Source organism: Eulemur rufifrons, chromosome 15 (genome assembly GCF_041146395.1).
Source record: "Eulemur rufifrons isolate Redbay chromosome 15, OSU_ERuf_1, whole genome shotgun sequence".
Classification (NCBI taxonomy): domain Eukaryota; kingdom Metazoa; phylum Chordata; class Mammalia; order Primates; family Lemuridae; genus Eulemur; species Eulemur rufifrons.
Window position 1 is genome coordinate 3148791 of NC_090997.1, and position 21647 is coordinate 3170437.

At 38.0% G+C, this 21647-nt stretch overlaps 1 protein-coding gene across 2 annotated transcripts; it reads left to right on the plus strand.

Moving 5' to 3' along the window:
* The first annotated feature begins 3498 nt into the window (after positions 1-3498).
* Positions 3499-8682, plus strand: LOC138396040 (mamu class II histocompatibility antigen, DR alpha chain). 2 transcript variants are annotated; one of them, XM_069489177.1, is made up of 5 exons: positions 3499-3644; positions 5786-6031; positions 6874-7155; positions 7437-7602; positions 8277-8682. In XM_069489177.1, the coding sequence occupies exons 1-4, from the start codon at positions 3563-3565 to the stop codon at positions 7589-7591; spliced, it is 765 nt and encodes a 254-aa protein (XP_069345278.1). In that variant the 5' UTR covers positions 3499-3562; the 3' UTR covers positions 7592-7602; positions 8277-8682. The 2 variants fall into 2 exon arrangements, with proteins under 2 accessions (XP_069345278.1, XP_069345279.1); XM_069489178.1 differs by having other exon boundaries at positions 3511-3644; positions 7437-7592; positions 8277-8340.
* Positions 8683-21647: the final 12965 nt, after the last annotated feature.

The window sequence follows — 21647 nt, forward strand, 5'->3', positions numbered from 1 at the left end:
CACACACACACGGGTGTATGCACACAAACACATCTGAATTCCATAAAATCATTCAGGCCTTGATGAGGTTCCACACTTTAGACCTCATGCAACAGAGCATAATATTTAAAGTTGCAGTTTCTGGACTGTCCTACATGGCTGGTTGAGTAAAATCATTCCCTATTCCTGGCTAAAGGAGGATGCACAGGTGAGGGCGTGCGCTTTTCCAGGAGATGAAAAGAATTTTGCATTAGAATGTGCTACATCCTGATTATCTGTGCCAGCTTTGGAATGGCCAAGCAGATAGACAACAAGTTGCCGGAGTGTCCGAGGAGCAGGAGGTGCTGAGTGAGTGAATCAAGCCGTTGATCGGCCTGGGGTGGGCAGCTATTGGAGACAACCACCCTTAGGCTTCTTTGGTGACTTTTCAGACTAATCTTTTCCTTCACCATCTCTCAATTATAAGGTTCATTTTGTGCCGTTTAGAACAGACAAGAAAATTTTTAAAAATTGGGGATTATAAAACAATCTGACTGTAGGTTCTCAAATTATAGCAATGGAACCTGCAGTTTGCTGGTGGGGAAAATATTCTGGGATGTGGATTCAAGGTTTCCAAACAAAGACTACCCAAGAAAGAGGGCAGGTTTACACCCCTGGATTCTGTATAAAGAGAACTCTGGTCTCCAAAGCATCAGATGTCAGGTGGAGGTGAAGACAAAACGAATCAAACTCTCAAGGTGTCATCCTCCTGGCTAACCCCTGGAGCTCTTTGGTCACAGAGGACATGCTAGGAAGGCCCATTTACCCACCGCCCTAGCACCTTTGTTGATATCAACAGTTCACAGTTTTTATTCTGGCAGAGATTTATTTCAGCAAACTAGCTTCTGCCACCTCTCGGGATGTGGAGAAGTAACACAAACAAGAAAAGTTTTTTGTGCCTAGATCCATATCCCCTCAGCACCTCCAGGAGGGAGTCCTCAGTAGGAGAAAACGCCACGAAGACCCTGAGTGCAAGAGGAAAAGGGAAAGGGAAAGGGAGTTTTAAAAAAAGGACTGGTGGTTCTTGGAACACAACCACACAAACAAATGAAGTATTCAGGTCTCGCACTTGTTCTGGGCCCAGTGTGAAAGCTCTCTCAATTCTAAGCCTTAACCTATTACTCCGAAAGAATGTGTCCTCCGGTTTTAGGCTCGGCTCTGTGGGGAGAACTGGAGTGAGCTGTGGTGGAGAGAAACATTTGCATATACATATATAAACACACACACAAATACACAGGCACACACATATACACATATATATTTGCATTTAGTAATTTTTATAAAATTCTCTTGTACTTCTATAGTTCTGTCTGTATCTTAGAGAATAGAAGGAAGAATATTACATCTCCCAGGCTCTCCTTGTCCAGGTTTCTGAATGTGGCATGCATTTTTCCAGTGAAACTTGATATTATGAGACTTGGGAGATGGAAATTAGGCTGAAGCCATCTCATACAGTGAACACAACATTTCACAGACGTGAGTTTTGGCAGCAGCCTTGTGTTCCCAAGACACGCCGCTCCCTGAGGGCTCTAGAAGAGCTGTGATGTCAGCAGAGCTTCCTGCGGGTCCCTGCCCTTGTGAAGTTAGGGATCTGCACTGACTCGTGCTCCTCCAGGCTTCCTAACGGTTTTAAGGGATGATTCCCTGTAATAGGTTCAATCCTGTCTACAGGGATTTCTGTTTCCTGTCTGAACTCCGACTGGTACCGTGGCTCCTCTCCATTTAATATCACCATGAAGACCTCATTCAGGCGCCTTCAGAAATTCCCTTAAACACACAGGAAGTTAGAGTGTGGGAGAGAACAGGGAACCATGAGTCGTGTCCAAATAGAAACTTCTCTCCAGTTACAGAGAAAGGGAACTGAAAGTCTTTTCTAAAGTCTTCCAAATTGAGTAATCTCACCAGGAGAACCAATCAGTGCTTTAGGACTTAACAATATCATAAGTTACTGAGCAACATCTTGGGTTGAAGGTGCTATTATGACATGTAAAATGTCTTTGAGTTTCCCATTCATTTATTAAGCATTTTTTAAGAACAAGGCATTATGGTAGCTAGCAAAGAACAGACACAGAAAAGTTACACATGATTTTGCCTCTGAAACAGATGACAAGCGTAAATCACAGGATCAGACTCTCGGCAGAGACTGATACTGTAGAACTCTCATCTGGCCCATTCTCCGGCGTCCAGAAAATGTATTCCTGAAGAATTTTAAGACAGAGTTGTGCTGTGGGTCTCCTCTTAGTGATCTAGGAGTTATTGTCAAAGGATGTTCAGAGCCCTTAAATGTGATCAGATAATCAATAACGTGTAGGGCGTGTGGCGTCATTACTCGTGAGGACGGCTGCACTGAAGGATAAGACCTCAGCACAACAGTGTGGCAGATCCACCCTCAGTAGACGTGTTACGACTGATACTGAACGATGGACTCACCATCTGATGTGCTACCTCACTGCCAAGCCACTCTTCATTGGAAGTATTGGATTCCAGTCCTTTCTATGTGTGGTTTAACTTTTTCCTCTCTATTGCACTGTATTTTCAGAAACATGAGAGTCAGAGTCTCTTAACTTTCTGTATTCTCTATGGTGAACATCAAAATACATTCTTTGGATCAGAACTTTAGTAATCATATAACAAGAGAAAAATTTCCTAATCCTGTGACATGAGGGAAGGAATAGGAAAGCCCTCCTGTGGATTATTTTCCTTAGTGTTCCTGCTAAAACAAGCTCTGCCCAATTACTCTGCCACACTCATTGACCCTGGTCTTCAAATGAGGAGTCAACTCCAATCTCTGGTCATATTTAAGATGGTAGGGATTAGGAGAATGTACCCCCTGTACAGCCCACTGTTTCCACTAACCACTACCTGTGTTGCAAGGTAAAGCTTTGCATCCTTCTCCAACTTTGGGAGTATGAAACTCAGCGCCTCCTCCCATCTTCTCTAAGTACAGCACAATGCCAGTGATCCCAAGCTGCTGGGCTGAGTTGGTCACCTTGGGGTCTAGGACCCTGGAGAAGCATGAAGCGATAAGGAGCTTCTTCCCCGTGGGGCCTGAGAGTCTACTTTCTGTTTAGATGATTTCTTGTCCCTTTGACAAACTCTCCAGCCGTCACAGCACAGAGGCATGAGCAGTATTTAGCTCTCACTGTAGGATGTTTCCTCTGATTCTATACTCACCAATGTACTTCAGGCATATCCCATTCTAGAACCTGGATTGGAATGGAAGAGTTTGTGAGTGATTGATCAGCATTCTCAAAAGCTTAATTTTTTTTTTTGTTGTTGTTGTTCTATTTGTTTCATTAAGAACTTTACTTTTTAATCTAATGAACTGAGGGAGTATCTCCTCTCCTGGATAGTTTAGAAGAGCCCTGCCTCTAGCAACACATGTGTCATCTCAAAAGATTTTTCTGATTGGCTGAAGCTTGACTGATTTGAATTTTAATCATGTCAGACTCTATCGCACCCCACATTCTCTTTCCTTTTATTCTTATTTGTTCTGCCTCACTCCTGAGCTCTACTCACCCCCATCAAAGCACCCAAGAAGAAAATGGCCATAAGTGGAGTCCCTGTGCTAGGATTTCTCATCATGGCTGCCCTGATGAGCCCTCAGGAATCCTGGGCTATCAAAGGTAGGTGCTGGGAGAATCCAAATGGGGGATGATAGACTACCAAGCTTTTGAGAAATGAACTGAAAACATTTGCAAGACAACCTTTGGAGTGAAAGAAAAGTGCGACAGGCTTATGTGTGTCTAAGTTTGAAAGTATAATAAATTGTAGTTTGGAGGAATTCTTCCCTCACTGCAAACTGAAGCAAGTCAAATTTATTTTGGAGAAGCAAAACTGAGCTATAAATTGATTATTGCCACTGAGTCGCTATTAAATATAAGCCAAACTTGGGGGCATTATTTTCGGACAGGTGTTAACAACTTACATCTCTGGGCTTTAATTTTTCTTTCTGGAAAATTAGTAAAATTAAAAATTAAAAACCTCACATAATTTTGTTAGAATTAAATGAAAAACACATGTGAAGTTCTTAGCACTGTTCTTCGCTAAATAGATAGTACAGTTGTTATTTTTTGGCGTGTAAATCCTGACAGCATACTTTGAGCACAGACACTGTATTGAAGATGATTAGAAAGAAAAGTCACCAAAGAGCAGCAATTGACTGAGGGAGGTGGGAGTGCAGGCATACTGATTCGAGTCGCATTTAATTTACTGTCTCCTGGGACAGTGCTAGTCACCCCTCCACCCCTACCCCTCACCCCAGTGCTACAATAGATCTTACATGGCCTTTGCTCACTGTTACTTAGTAATATTTTCAAGAGAGTAGAAAAATGAATAAGGAACTAAGGAGCCTGATATTATTCTCTGCCATCCCCAGAGGAAACATCTGTGCTGTTGTAAAGAGGTATTGTGAAAAAGTATTCTTCACCCAGAGTGACCCCCACAGAGGGTGTCTGTCAGGTAGACCTGAAATAAGCAATATAATAACCCAGCTCCCAGACCCACAGTGGCAATTATAGGTGTCTACTGCCCAGAAAGAGCCATATATGGGGATGTTCACCTGGAAAGATAGAGGTTCTTCCTCTATTTGGAAAGGGATAGCTAGAATGTGTGTGTGTGTGTGTGTGTGTGTGTGTGCGCGCGCGCGCATAGATTCAAATGCTAAATGAATCTCTAGGTTTATCAATACATGGTCAAACATTAAGATCTTTCACCTTGTCTTTGAAGACTAAGCAGGGAAACAATCTCTCTTCTCATCTCCACACACCACGGAGGCAGCACACTCTCCAACTCCCCAACTGTAGCTTTTCTCGTTCAAGTTGATTATTCCCTTGGTGTTGGTTATTCTCAGTATCAACCACAATAGAATATGTTCCATGATAGCAGTCTCAATTTAAGGAGCATTAAGATAAAAGGTCAAGTTGCCACGGTCAATCCAAACATGATTCTCCTCACAGAAGTATCCACAATGTGGATTTGGATCCAGGGAAGTAGTTACTCTACAATACTGCAAGGTCTCAGTCTTAATTTCCTGGGTACCTCAGGCCCCAGGAAATTCAAAAATTCACATTTTCTATGGATTTGTTCCTTAAATACAAAGCAGTTTCTGACCCTAAACTGTGAACACTGCTTGTTATAGGCTTGTTGATATACTCAGAAATTACTTACCTTATCTCATTGAATCTTAAAAACAAACCCATGACAGAATATGACAGACTCAAAACCACAACAGAACTATGTAACAAGAAAACTACACATAAGTAGGCAGAATGATCTGCTCAAGATGACTAGGTAACTAACCGAATAAGAATTTAAGGTTTTATTTGATTCCAGAGTTCAAATCCCAACCTTTCAAACAGTGTTTCTTTCTTCTTAGAGTACAATGTTCTGAGATGCTCTGGAACTCTGGCCTGAGTGTGTTTAATGCCTGGGTAAAGAGAGTGAGAGAACATTTCTCTTTTAGGGGCTGAAACTGGATTTCTAAAGAGAAAATCATTTCCCAGCTAGTAACATGGAGCCAAACAACAGCTTCACAAGACTGGATTTTTGGCCCTCGTCTCCTTTCAGTCTACCTTCTCTAACACAGCCCCCACTGCTCCCCCACCCCCAGCACGACGCCCCCCACCCAGACCTCGTCTTTCACTCATCCCTACTCTCGATCACCCCCCATTCCACTGGGCCTGCTCTCTCTCCACCAGCTCCTGTCTACTGTACGTGGGCTCTCCTCCATCTCCCCCTCCTGACTGCCCCTTTCCTGCCTTTTCAGAGGAACATGTGATCATCCAGGCCGAGTTCTATCTGGCCCCTGACCAATCAGGCGAGTTCATGTTTGACTTTGATGGCGATGAGATTTTCCATGTGGACTTGGACAAGAAGGAGACAGTTTGGCGGCTTGAAGAATTTGGACGATTTGCCAGCTTTGAAGCTCAGGGTGCACTGGCCAATATAGCTGTGGACAAAGCCAACCTGGACATCATGACAAAGCGTTCTAACAGCACCCCAAACACCAATGGTAGCTCTCTCTCTGCTGCTCTCCTGGGAGTGGGTATCCATGGCTTTCAAATAGATGCTTAAGCTCTTTGTGTCATATTATTGTGACTGACTTTTCCTCCCAGGGGCTTAATCTTGCCATAAACAAACCCAAAACTTTCATGCCACAGGCCCAAGAACTTTATGGGTTTATTCCTTTCTTTTTTTTTTTTTCTTTTCTTTTCTTTCTTTTCTTTTTTTTGAGACAGAGTCTCACTCTGTTGCCCGGCCTAGAGTGAGTGCCGTGGCATCAGCCTAGTTCACAGCAACCTCAAACTCCTGGGCTCAAGCGATCCTCCTGCCTCAGCCTCCAGAGTAGCTGGGACTACAGGCATGCGCCACCATGCCTGGCTAATTTTTTTCTATATATTTTAGTTATTCAGCTAATTTATTTCTATTTTTAGTAGAGACGAGGTCTCGCTCTTGCTCAGGCTGGTCTTGAACTCCTGAGCTCAAATGATCCATCTGCCTGGGCCTCCCAGAGTGCTAGGATTACAGGCGTGAGCCACTGTGCCTGGCCTGTTACTTTCTTGATGTGCTCAAATCTTGTCTCTGTCACCCATGGTCACACACAGGGCATTTCTCTGAGTCCTGCTGGGGGAGCCAGGAGTGAGGTCTTTGGATATCTTATCCCTCAATACTGGCTCCAGTTCACGGCAGAGGGTGTCAGAGATAGGTCTCTGAGAATGTGGCACAGACTTTTCAGGGCACAATTTCAACTGTTTTTTGGCATTAGAGTCTTAAATAGGTTTGTACACAATTCAGTGTGGGAGGGAGAGGCGCAAGCCTGAGCGGTGAGGACTAATTTCTGTCGTGTGTCCCCAGTGCCTCCAGAGGTGACTGTGCTCACAAACACCCCTGTGGAACTGGGAGAGCCCAACGTCCTCATCTGTTTCATTGACAAGTTCTCCCCACCGGTGGTCAAGGTCACGTGGCTTCAAAATGGAAAACCTGTCACCACAGGAGTGTCAGAGACAGTCTTCCTGCCCAGGGAAGACCACCTTTTCCGCAAGTTCCACTATCTGCCCTTCCTGCCCTCAACTGAGGACTTCTATGACTGTAAAGTGGAGCACTTGGGCTTGGATGAGCCTCTTCTCAAGCACTGGGGTATGGACCATCCTTCAATCTACTCTATTTTAAGGTTTCCTCCTGTGATGCTTGTATCGGGACCTCTGGAACCCAGAGTGCCCTGTTTCGTAACATCTGCGACAACTCATATGCCTGCCTTCCCCCATCACTCCACTTCCTCCCCTTTTTAATCTGCAATTCCTTCAATGCATCACTCTGTCTTCCTCTTATTTAATCCATTAATAGTCTCTTGAATAAGGACCCCACATTTGGCTCCCTACCTCATTCATTACCATGTACTCTGTCTTATTTTTCCTCAGAGTTTGATGCGCCAACTCCCCTCCCAGAGACTACAGAGAATGTGGTGTGTGCCCTGGGCCTGGTTGTGGGCCTGGTGGGCATCATCGCTGGCACCATCTTCATCATCAAGGGCGTGCGCAAAGGCAATGCCACAGAACGCCGGGGCCCTCTGTGAGGCACGTGGAGGTGGGTTAGGTGTGGTCAGAGGAAGACATATGTGGAGGTGTCTGAGGGAGGAAAACAGAGTGGGTGGAGAAAAGGATGGAAGGCCATGTGATGCCTTTAAGAGAAAGGGTAGGGACAGATGAGGCTCTTAACTTCTCTTTGTTAGAACCAAGCAGACAATGGCATCATCTGGCATCCCAAAGCTTCAGTCTCTCAGCCCTTTCCATAGCTGTGCACCTAGACCACACCTTCAGTCTTGAAAATCATTTCCAGTACCTAAGACCATTGTTTCACATTAGAATACTGAGTCTGGTGATCCAGGAAAATAAGGCTTGGGCACTTTCTGGCTTGTATTTCCTGAGGCAGGCCATCAGTTCAGAAGCATTTCCAGAGCCTGGCTCCTTTGGGGTTAGGGTAGATTCACTGCATGAAATGGAAATCTCTTAGAGGCCAATGCTTGGTTTTGCTCCTCCAGTCTGAAAAGCGCTATCGGAAGCTCTAAGAAAAGGTGAAGCGTGGTTGCTTATTCATGTTCACTTGGAGAGTAGGGCATACGTTTCATGTTGGAAAGTTCAGATGAATATTAAAAACTTTTCCAAAGTCAAAGGAGTAAGAGAGAAGAGAAAGTAATTTGAAGGAAAGAGCTCAAAATATTCATCTTAAACTCTTTAGTAACTATGTGTGTCCTGTTACAGGTGGTGGCCTTTCTCAGAGAGAAGATCACTGAAGAAATTTCTGCTTTAATAGCTGACAGTCAAAGCTGGCAATACTCCAATCGTTGACCTCAGTGAAAACAGCCATGTTCAGCATTTTCCAGGCCTTTAGCCACCCCGGAGTGTGACGCCTTCCCTGATCCCTCCATACTCCACACCCAGTTGGCTTCTCTGTCTGTCGCCCTTTCTTGTGTCTGTTTTCCCTCTATTTCCCATCGTTTTATTATCACCATGCAATGCCTCTGGAATAAACCCCATAGATTCTTTCTCTGCTATGGAATGTTCTTAATATTCCATGAGGGCATCTCCTATGTACTTTTTGCTTCAGGTTTCTTCAAACTGTGATTTTTCTGAATACAATAAACTATTTTTAAGGATCTTAGATGGATTATTTTGTTGTTTGAGCCAGTTCTTTGTGGGGGGAGGAAGGGGCTGGGGAATATATGTGATCCTTCCATCCTGAAATGTCTGAATATTGACTGTATCCTATAAGCTCTAGAATTAATTAGAAATGTCCAAGGTCAGTAGGGCTTGGGAGCAACTGCAGGCACCCCTGTTGCTGTGGTCTAGTCCTCATCAGGAAAACCCTAAAGCAGTTCATTTTGTTGGGAGATCCCTACTGAGCAATGGGTCCAGAATATGGTTTTGGTTCTTGAGCCTGCAAGTCAATGACATATCTGTGTCTTCAGTAGAATCTCAAACCCCAGGTTTTGGCCTCTGAGAATGCATGAGACAGATGGAGGGGAGCAGGTGGGTGTAGAGTGGGGAGCAGAACAAGAAGAGCTTCCACATACATTACAGGATTTGCATATCAACATCACCCATTCCAGACTCAGTGAGGAGTGAGACTGGACACTGAAGGTTGGCATTACCCATTCTAAAAGACGTGGTCTCAGATGCCTGTTTCATTCCCAGGAGAAAAGTCTGACTCATTCTTGGAACCATCTTCTTACCATCTTATATTAGGAGATGTGTTTTTGAGTGGAAAAAGTGAGTAAGTGGAGAGGCAGGCATTAAAATGAGAGAAAAATATGCAAAACAGTGAGCTATTGCTCATTTGTAAGACTATTTCTAAAATGGTTACCAGAACCTACCACAAATCATAAATATTAATTATTCATGACAGTGCAGTAGACACTGTGAATAAGTGCTGTTGAAATAAGTTAAACTTGGGTTTCATCCTGGCTCTATCATAGACTAGCTATATATTCATTGGTGTCTTACTTAATTTGGCCTCAGGTTCCTCATGAAAATACTGATATTAATTTTTACAACATTGAGTTATTATCAGAGTTAAAGGAAAAATGTAAGCAAAGTAATTAGGTACTATGCTTAGTGATAATAAAATATTGCAAAAATTATACATTCCATTGTTTTCCTCAAAATTTCTACAGCCTGGTGATAAAAATCTAAGAGAAGCAAAACAAAACAAACACAAACCAAGGCAACGTGATGTTATAAGACTTACTAATAAATAACAAGATTATCTACCTATGCTTTAGAGCTGTGGTCCCCGACCCACGGGCCGCAGACTGGTATCTGTCCATGGCCTGTTAGAAACCTGGCTATGGACAGGAGGTGAGTGGTGGTGGAGCAAGAGAAGTTTCATCTGTATTTACAGCCACTCCCCATCAGTCCCATCACCACCTGAGCTCCGCCTCCTTTCCCATTCTCCCCTCCCCCACCCACCATCCATGGAAAAATTGTCTTCCATGAAACTAGTCCCTGGTGCCAAAATGTTTAGGGATCCCTGGTTTAGAGAATCAAAGCAGAATCTTGAGAATATTGAATGTAGAATAGACACCAGTGGTTTTTTTAGATGTCTACAATTTTTATTATAAAGTAAACAATAGAGAATACATTAAAACTCAGAGAAGTATGGAATAAAAAAAGCAAAAGGTAAACCTATATTCTTCCATATAAGAAAACCACTTTTTAAATAGATTAATTTTCCAGAGCAGTTTTAAGTTTACAGAAAAATTGCAGAGAAATTGCAGGGTTTCCATATACCTCCTTCCCTAAAACCACCCACCACCCAGTCTCTCCTGTTATTAACATCCTGCATTAGTATGGTACACTTGCCACAACTGATAACCAATACTGATATTATTATTATTAATATTAACTAAAGTCCATAGTTACATTAGGGTTCCCTCTGTATTGTACAGTTCTATGTGTTCCAGCAAATATTTAATACATAACGTCAGATATCCACCATTACACTAAAATACTTTTGCTGACCTAAAAATGCCCCATGCTCCACTTATTCCTCCTTCCCTCTTCCCCCAAAGCCCTGGAAACCACTGATCTACTTACTGTCTCTGTAGTTTCCCTTTTCCAGAATGTCATATAATTGTAATCATATAGTATACAGCTTTTTCGGAATGGCTTCTTTCACTTAGCAATATGCATTTAGGTTTCCTCCATGTCTTTTCATGGCTTGATAGCTTATTTATCCTTAATGTCGAGTAATACTCCATTCTATGGATGCACCACAGTTTGTTTATCCACTTCTCTACTAAAGGATATCTTGGTTGCTTCCAATTTTTGGCAATTGTGAATAAAGCTGCTATCAACATTCATGTGCAGGTTTTTGTGTGGACATAAGTTTTCTACTCATTTGGCTAAATACTTAGGAGTGCAATTGCTGGATCATCTGGTAAGAGTATGTTTAGCTTTGTAAGAAACTGTCAGAATATCTTCCAAAGTGGCAGTACCATTTTGCATTCCCACCAGCAATGAATGGGAGTCCCTGTTGTTCTACATCCTTACCAGCATTTGGTGTGTGAGAGTTTTAGATTCAGCCAGAAAGCCACTTTTTAGAAACTTTTTACTTTGAAATAATTATAGATTCACAGGAAATTTGTAAAGACAGTACGGAGAGATTCTGCATGCTCCTTTACCCAGTTTCTTCAATGTTTATATCTTAGGTGACTATAGCACAATATCAAAATCAGGAAACTGATACTGGTACAATGTGTGTGTGCAGTTCTGTGCCTGCATTTTATCACATTTGTAGATTTGTGTAACCACCACTGCAATCAAGTGCAAAGCTATTCCATTGCCACAGAGATCCCCTGTGCTACCTTTTATAGTCACGACCTCCTCTCCCCACACCGTCACCCTAACATCTGACAACCACTAACCTCTTCTCCATCTCTGTAACAGCGTCACTTTGAAAATGTTAGATAAATGGAGTCATACAGTATGTGACTTTTTGAGACTGGCATTGTCACTCAGCATAATACCCTTAAGATCCATCCAAGCTGTTGCATGTATCAACAATTTGCTCTTTTTTATTGCTGAGTAGTATTCCATGGTGTGGATGTACGACCATTTGTTTAACTATTTGCCTATTGAAGGACTTTTGACTGTTTCTGATTTGAGGCTACTACAAACAAAGCTGTTATGAACATTTGTATAAGGTTTCTGTGTGAACATGAGTTTTCATTTCTCTGATAGAAATGTCCTGGAATATAATTGCTGGGTCATGTGTCAAATAAATATTTAGTCTTTCAAGAAACTGCTGAACTATTTTCTGGAGGGACCATACCATTTTACATTCCCACCACGAATGTATGAGAAATCCAATTTTTCTGCATTCTCACCAGCATTTACCAATGTCAGTGTTTTTTATTTTAGCTGCTTTAATAGGTGTGTGGTGATATTTCATCGTCTTCTTAATATGCGTTTCCCTAATGGAGAGTGATTGCACATCCTTCTGTGGGCTTATTTGCCATCTGTCTATGTACTCTTTAAGAAAATGTCTCTTCATGTCTTTTGCCCATTTTGTAATTAGATTTTTTTTTACTGTGGAGTTTTGATAGTTCTTTATATGTTCTACAATATAATGTGCTCTTTGTGATATGTGTGGTTCATAAACATTTTCTCACTGTCTATAGCTTATCTTTTCATTTCTTAACGTGATACTTTATAAAAGTCTCTAATTTGATAAAGCCCAATTTACTTTTTTTTTTTTTTTTTTTTTAATTTTATTTATTTTATTTTTTTTTTGAGACAGAGTCTCACTCTGTTGCCCAGGCTGGAGTGAGTGCCGTGGCGTCAGTCTAGCTCACAGCAACCTCAAACTCCTGGGCTTAAGCGATCCTACTGCCTCAGCCTCCCGAGTAGCTGGGACTACAGGCATGCGCCACCATGCCCGGCTAATTTTTTGTATATATATATTTTAGTTGTCCATATAATTTCTTTCTATTTTTAGTAGAGACGGGGTCTCACTCTTGCTCAGGCTGGTCTCGAACTCCTGACCTCGAGCGATCCACCCGCCTCGGCCTCCCAGAGTGCTAGGATTACAGGCGTGAGCCACCGCGCCCGGCCCCAAGCCCAATTTATTGATGTTCTTCTTTTTTAGATATTACTTTTGGTGTCATGTCTAAGAATTTTTCACTAAGCCCTAGCTCCTGAAGATTTTTCTCATATGTTTTCTTTGAAAAGTTTCACATTTAAACTTATGATTTATCTGGGGCAAATTTTTGTATGAGGTGTGAGAATTTGTTAAGTTTCTTTCTTCTTTTTCCTTTTTTTGTTTGTTTTGCTTTTGGTTTTGCTTATGGATAGACTTGCTCCGGCACCATTGTTTGAACAGACTATACTTCCTCCACTGAATTTCTTTGCACCTTTGTCAAAAATGAGCTAGTGTAGGTCTATTTCTGGACTCTTTATACTGCTCTATGAATCTGTGTGTGTCTATCTCTGCACAAATGTCAATCAGTCTTGATTGCTATAGCAGTATAGTTTTGTTTTATCTATTAGAGTTCCCTTGCTTTTCCATATAAATTTTAGAATAACTTTGTTTACAACTATTAAAAATTTTGCTGGGCTCTTGATAGAAATTGCATTAAACCTGGATTTCAATTTGGGGAGAATTGACATCTTTACTGTGTTCACTTTTCTGTAATAGTTGATGAACACAGTAAGTCTCTCCATTTGTGTAGATCTTCAGTTTCTTTTATTGGTATACAAATCCTGTACATGTTCTGTTAGAGTTATATTTGTTATCTTATTTTGAATGATTATAATTCATGTTGCATTTTAATTTTTGTTTTTATTTCTTCATTGCTATATATAGAAATAAAATTAATTTTTTGGTTGATCTTTAATCCGGTGACCTTTGTGAACTCCCGTATTAGTTGGAGCAGAAGAGGAAAAGCATTCAGTCTTTCGCCATTAAGTATGATTTAGCTGTAAGATTCTTACAGAAGTTATTTCTCAGGTTGAGGAAATTCTCCTCTATTCCTACTATTTTGAGGGTTTTTATCACGAATGTGTGTTGAATTTTGTCAAATGTTTTTTCTGCATTAGTTAATATAATTATGTGATGTTTCTTATTTAGCTTGTTAATATGACAGATTACATTCATTTAAATATTAAACAAGGCTGGCATTCCTAAAATAAACCCCACTTAGCATAGTTTATAGTTTTTAATTTTTCATTGAAACCTTGATATCATACTAAATATATATATTTTTTCTTTATTTGGCTGATATTTTATTTGCTAATATTTTGTTAAGGAGTTTTGCATCTATAGTCATGAAGGTATATTGCTTTTATTTTCTTTGGTTGTACTATCTTTGTCTGTTTTTGATATCAGAAAATGCTGGCCTCATAAAATAAGTTGAGATGTGTTCCCTCCTTTTCTATTTTCTGGAAGAAATTTTGTAGACTTGTGTTAATTCTACTTAAAATGTTTGGTAGATTTCCCCAGTGAAACCATCTGGGCCTGGAATTTCTCCTTCATCAGCCTTTCAATCATAAACTCAATGCCTTTAATAGTCAATGGAGCTATTCGACTTACCTATTTCATATTGAGTTGTTTGTGACCGTTTGTGCTTTTCAAGGAATTTGTCCATATCATCTAAGCTGTTGTTTATAATATTCCCTTAGTGTACTATTGATATTAATATTTAAAGGTATATTTCATTCCCATTTTTGGTAATTTGTGTCTTCTCTCTTTTTTTGATCAGACTTTCTAGATATTTGTCAATTCTATTAATCTTTTCAAAGAACAAGCTTTCTCTTTCATTGATTTTCTCTATTATTTTTCAATTTTCAATTCCATTAATTTCTACTCTTATATTTATCATTTCCTTCCTTTTGCTTGCTTTCAGTTATTTTGCTCTTCTTTTTCTAGATTCTTTTTCTAGATTCCTAGATGTGGGAACTTAGATTATTGATTTGTGATCTTTTCTCTTTTTCAATGAATACATTTAGTACTATAAATATTTTTTTTTGGCACCTCTTTAGCCATGTCCCACAAATATTGATATGTTGATCTTTCATTTTCATTTAGTTCAATATATTTTTTATTTCCCTTAAGAAATCTTTTTTTTTTTTTTTGGCCCATGGATTACTTAGAAGTATGTTATTTCATTTCCAAGTGTTTGGAGCTGTAGTGATTATCTTTATGTTATTGATTTATAGTTCAATTCTATTGTGTCCACAGAACACAGTAGGTCTGATTTCAATTCTTTAGCATTTGTTGAGGTTATGGCCCAGGATATAATCTGTCTTAGTGAATGTCCCACGGGCACTTGAAAAGAATGCTGTTGTTTGGTGGGGTGGTCTATAAGTGTCAGATCCTGATGGTTGATGGTATTGTTGAGTTTTATATTCTTGCTGAATTTCTGTCTAGTTGTTTCATTAATAATTGAGAGAGGTGCTAAAGTCTCCAAGTATAACTGTGAATTTGTCTATTTCTCCTTTCAGTTCTATCAGTTTGCTTTACTTATTTGCAACCCAGTTCTTTGGTACATACGCATTTAAGATTGCTATATTTTCTCTGTGGATTAACACTTTAATCATTATGTAATGTTTCTCTTTGTCTCTCATAGTATTTTTAAAAATTTATTTCAGTAGATTTAGGGAGGACAAGTGGTTTTTTGTTACCTGGATGAATTGTATAGTGGCAAAGTCCGAGTTTTTAGTGTATTCGTTATCATGGAATACCTATCACAATATTTTTTGCCCTGAAGTTTACTTTATCTGACATTATTATAGCCATTCATGCCTTCTTTGGTAAATGATTGCATCCTTTCTTTTCCATTCTTCTACTTCAACTTTCCACTATTGTTCTATTTAAAGTGAGCCTATAGATAGCATATAGATGATTCATGTTTTTGCCACTCAGACATTTGTTTCTTTTTTTTTTTTGAAGATAGTTCCAATTCTTTTATTTAAAAATCAGCGTATGTAAAGAACTCTTACAATTCAGTAAATATAAAAAGTAAAAATAACAATAATATGTGCAGAAAATTTTAATTGTTTAACTGAAGAAGATAGGACAAAAATAAAACATAACAAAGTTCATTCAAAGGAGAAAAAATTATAACAATAAGAATATAATAAAAATCAGTTACAATAGACAGGATTAATAAAGTTGTTTCTTTGAAAAAGCATTTAAATAGAAAAAGCTCTGGCAAGACTGGTTGAGAAAGAAAAAAGATAGTACCAATAAGCACTATTTGGAATCTTATTAAAAGTGGGAAAACTACAGATGTAGTAGACATAAATAAACTAAGAAAAATCTTATGAACAACTGTATGCTAATACATTTGGAAACAAATACAAAGTAAACCATTGTCTAGATAAATTATCAAAAGTATCTTTTAACGGCAGCATTATATTTAAAGACCCATGAGCTATAAAGAGACCGTACTTCTTGATTGACACCTGTTTTCCCAGCATAATTAATTACTGTGCCTTCTTTCACTCTCAATTGCCCAATTTGGGCAATAATTTATATGTGCCTAGAAATAAGGGACTATCGGGGATTTAGTGGGGGTTCATGTTGAAGCAGGTCCCAATTATTATTCCTATAATAGGCCACTGCCCACAATTATAATTAAGTTGGATGTGATTAGATACACACTGGGAAAAAATTAGAGTATGTTTCTGTCTTGGCACACTTCTAAGCATCACTTGGTTTCCTACCCATGAGGGGCTTCGGTCCTCAATCATTCTTGCCAATTCTCTAAAGCTACTTTGCCCATACAACTTTATCAGCTTATAGAAAACTCAGGCTGACCAGATAAGCTTTGTTCCAGCAACTGAATATTTCTAGTAGAAACTCACCCTACCCCATACGTCCCTATCCTTAAAGCTAGTTTTAACCACTTGCTTCCTTACAGTTATGGTAGAACTGAATGAATATGACACATTTGCCACTGTAACAAGAAATTTTAAAACATTCAGTTTTCCTATGATCACATCAGTATTTATGCTATTTTCACATTTTGTAATGTTTTAATTTTGCAACTGCATTTAATTATAACCTTTTTGTAAGGGTAGGTTTGAATATGCCATGATAACAAATAGTACCCCAAATAGCAGCTTTTGAACAAAGGTTCATTTCTTTTCCATACTATTTTTTTTCTTTTCTTTTTTTTTTAATTTCAGGTCATTATAGGGGTACAAAAGTTCAGGTTATATATATTGCCCATGCCCCCCCATCCCCCCTAGTCTGAGCTTCAAGCGTGTCCATTCCCTAGACAGTGCACATCGCACTCATCATGTAGTAAAGTCTCAGGATACAAAATCAATACACACAAATCAGAGGCATTCATATATGCCATTAACAGTCAAACGGAGAACCAAATTAAGGACTCAATACCCTTCAAAATAGCAACAAAGAAAATAAAATACCTAGGAATATATTTAACTAAGGAGGTAAAGGACCTCTATAGGGAGAACTATGAAACACTGAAGAAGGAAATTGCAGAGCATGTAAATAGCTGGAAAACCATACCATACTCATGGATCGGTAGAATCAACATTGTTAAAATGTCTACACTGCCCAAAGTTATCTACAGATTCAATGCAATCCCTATTAAATTACCAACATCATTTTTCACAGATATAGAAAAAATAATTTTACGCTTTGTATGGAGCCAGAGAAGACCCCGTTTAGCAAAAGCAATTTTAAGCAACAAAAACCAAATGGGAGGTATTAATTTGCCAGACTTCAAACTATACTACAAGGCTGTGATTATAAAAACTGCTTGGTATTGGCACAAGTTCAGGGACACAGACCAGTGGAACAGAGCAGACATTTGTTTCTTAATTGATGTTTTTAGATAATTTTCATGTAATGCAATTATTAGTATGTTAAGGCTTGTGTCTGCCATATTGCATTTTGTTTTCTGTTTGTTCCTTCTGGTTTTTCTTCTCTATTTTCTTTTCCTATTTTTCTATGGGTTACTTAAACACTTTTTAGAATTCCATCTTCTTATCTATCATGTTTTTGAGTGTATCTCATACAGTTTTTGTGATTTATCTAAGTATTACTTATCATAATAAATATTATGAACGACTTTACAAAAATAAATTTGTATGTAATGGATAAATTACTCAAAATGTACAATATACTAAGCTGACAAATAACATAAAATATGAAGAGTTCCACCTCTAACAGAGAAAGTAAAAATATTCTGTAAAACTTTCCCACAACAAAACCTCAGATTCATCTCACTTCAATAATTATTTTAAAATATTTAAAGTAGAAACAACACTAATTTATGCAAACTTCAAAATATATAAATAAATAAAAAGAACACTTGCAAACACTTTTTATGAGACTAGCATAATCTTTACTTCAAAACCTGACAAGAACTCTACAACAAAAAGAAACTTATAGACTGATCACTCTTATGAACATAGATGCCAAATTCTTAAGAAAATATTAGCTAATTGAATTCAGTGATGTATAAAAAAGATACTACATCATGATTAAGTGGAATTTATTCCAGGAACACAAAGTTATTTAAACATGAGAATGAATTAATGCAATTCACTGAGTTAACCGAAGGAAGAGAAAAGGCATACAACCACCTTGATAGAATCATAAAATATCATTTGACAGAATTCAGCATCTAGCCTTAATTTTTACAAAATAATATTGGCAAACTTGTATTAAAAAGGAATTTCCTCAGTCTGAGAAAGGATAGCTACCCTGTTGCACATCAGTCTCAGTGGTGAAATGTTTAAAACTCTCTCCTTGATATTTGGAGTACTAAAGGAGTTAGGCAATGAAAATGGTGAGGAAAAATAAATAAAAGTTATAATGATTGCAAAGGAAGTAAAATTGTTGTTGCTTACTCTTGACATGATCGAGTACTCAGAAAATAAAAATAATAGATAAACTAATAGGTTTAATACCTAAATTTAAATGGTATTGCTAGATACAAAGTTAATATATATAAAACCAAATACATGATGCTCTACTAGAAACAAATAGAAAACAAATTCAAGAAAATGATACAGTTAGCAGTAGTATCCCCAAATATCAAATATCTAAAAATAAAGTTAACAAAAAAAATTAGCAAGATTTCTATACTGAAAACTATAAAACATAATTGGGAGAAATTAATGGAATTAATATAAATGGAGAAAATGCCCAATTTAGGGATTATAATACTAAATATATTAAAGATGTCAGTTCTCTCCAAATTAGTCTATATTCAGTAAAATACCATTGAAAATCAGGGCAAAGTTTTTTTGTTTGCTTGCTTGTTTTGTTTTGTTTCTTCTGTTTTCTTTTGGTGGAATGGGGGAATAATCAAGCTGAATTTAAAATTCACATGTAAATGCTAAGGTCTTAGGTTAGCCAAGGAAATTTTTGAAAAATAAGAACAAAACTGGAAGAAATTCAGTTCAAGATAACATGATGTACTACACAGTTATATTAGTTAGCATAGTGTAGTGTCAAGTGTAGACAAAGTGGACAACAGAACAGAATATAAATTCTAGAAACAGACCTCTCCCAAATACAATGCTCTAGTCTATGGTAGCATTGCAGAGTAACAGGGGAAAGACAGTCTTTTCAATAAATGCTGCTATGTTGTTTGACTATCCATGAGAAAATTTACCATGACACCTACTCAAATCATCAATAAAAATGGATTGAAATTGTTTAGAATTTAACACTGAAGCAAACTGGGGCTTTTAATTGCCTTTGAGGGATGGTTTGAGAAAGATGATTTCTTTATCAGATATAGATTATTTTTTCAGTTTTCAAAATGTACGTGTAGGGCAGATTAAAGAAGAGTGCAAATTATTTCCACTCACCTCATGGAAAAGTAGATGCTATTCCCTATCCCCTTGAATTTGGGCTGGCTCTATACTCATTTTGACAGATAGAATGTGCTAGAAATGATGTCTCACAAATTCTGAGCCTAAGTCTAAGGAAGTCTTGCAGCTTTTACCTTCCTCTCTTGGGACCCCCCGAGTTCTTCAGGTAAAACATCTACTCTCATTGCTGACAGGACCACCTAGGTCATGTTAGAGACACGGAACCAAAGCAGAAAGAGTGTCCCTGTGACCTGGGTGAGCCTTCAGAAGACCCGAGCCCCAGGTACCATCTGACTGCAACCACGTGAAAGACCTTCAGTGAGACCCATCCAGCTGAACTCAGTCAACTCCCAGAACTTTGAGAAATCATTACGTAGCTGAAATTTTAAGCCACTAAGTTTTGAGATGATTTATTACACAAAAGTAGTTAATGAAAATTGTGTTTTTCAAAGACTTTCATCTAAGATGTGAAATCTAATGGTACAAAATTCTTTATAACATCCTCTTAGTATCTTTCTAATGTCCACAGATCTGTAGGAATGTTATCTTTTTCATTCCAGATGTTGACAGTTCATAATTTGGATTTTTTCCTTCCCTCCCCCTGCCCCTTTTTAGTCTTTCAGGTGATTTATGAAAGAAAAAAGGAAAGAAAAAGAAAAAGAAAACTTTGGATTCTGTTTATTTTCTTTATTATATATCTATCTTCAATTTTATTATTTTCCTCTCATTTTATTTGTTCCTTTCTTCTATTTTTTGAGCTAAATGTGCATTTCTTTTCCTAGATTCTTCAATTAAAAGTTTAAATCTCTGATTTTTATATATTTCTCCTTTTATAATATAAACATTTAAATCTATAAATTTCCTTCTAAGGACTGCCTTGGTTTAATATCAAAAATTTGGAAAATCCATTTTATTATTTATTTAAATTATTTGCTAATTTCTCTCCTGGTTTGTTGTTTGGAAAATCATAGATTATTTAGAAGTGTATTGCTTCACTCCCCCAAAATTGGTGATTTTCTCAATCTTATTGATTTGTAATTTGACAAGACTGTGATCAATATGTATGTATGATTTTAATCTTGTGAAAGTTATTGAGACTAGTTTAACGGCCATAGTATATGCTCTATTTCATGTATATTCTTTGTGCAGTTTAAAGAAACAGATATTCTGTAGTTATTGGATGTCAATATATATGTCAATTATAAATGCCAATTAGGTCAAGATGAATGAAAGTATTGTTTGTGACTTGATTTCCTTGTTGATCTTTGTTTGCAAAACCTATAGAGATGTTTTTCTGCCCTCTGCCTACCTACCAAGATCCCACACCACCACCATGAACTCAGCAAAAGTTCTGGAAGGAGAATCAGCTGTCAGGGAAAATTAGAAACACATTCTATTGGGGACTTCTATAGATTTCAATCCATCACGCAAGTCCACAGGGCTATTTAAAACTTTGCTGGTTCTCCTTACCCCATCACAGTCTCCCTTTCTGTGCTAGGCCCAATCTTCCACCATGTTGAGATTCAGCAGATGACCCAAGAGATAAGAGTGTCCCTGCTCACCTAAGCAGAATTTGTCCATCTCTGGAATTTGGGATTTGTAGACTTCTTTGTATCTCTGCCTCTTTGAAGTCTTTAAAAATAAAATTCTTTTCTATTTTTTCCATTTAGTTTAGTTCATACTTTTTTGTTTTTGTAGTGACAGCAATGGTTCTTGTAACTTTCTACATATTAACTGGCATTGTGATTTATAATTTTTTTCCAGTCCATATTTCATTCATTTAAAGCACTATATATTATTCCTTTGTATTACTATACCACAATTTACCTTTCCTCTGTCTAAAAATTCAGAATATTTATTTTCTCTTCTATTATAGTTTTTATACATCGTCTTGGACATATATGTGAGAATGTGTCTACAGTATAAGCACCTAGAATGTAAGTACTGGATTATTCAAACTACCCAGGAGGTATAGCAATATATGCCCATATTGCCATGCACAATGATCAAATGTCATCTTGCAGTGTTACCACTTCACATATTTTATAGTTTTCTGATGTACAGATTTTTATAATCAAGACAAGTTTATCAGTTTTTCTTTTAGAATTTGGAAATGTTTTCATTATTCCAAACTCTGATGCAACAAACAGTAAATTTTATGTCTCCTTGATCACATGAAGGATTGTTTCTTTAAGATAGATGTCTAGAAGTGGATTTTTGTTGTCATCAAGCATGTAACATGCTTTTTTTTTAATGTTAATACATGTATCA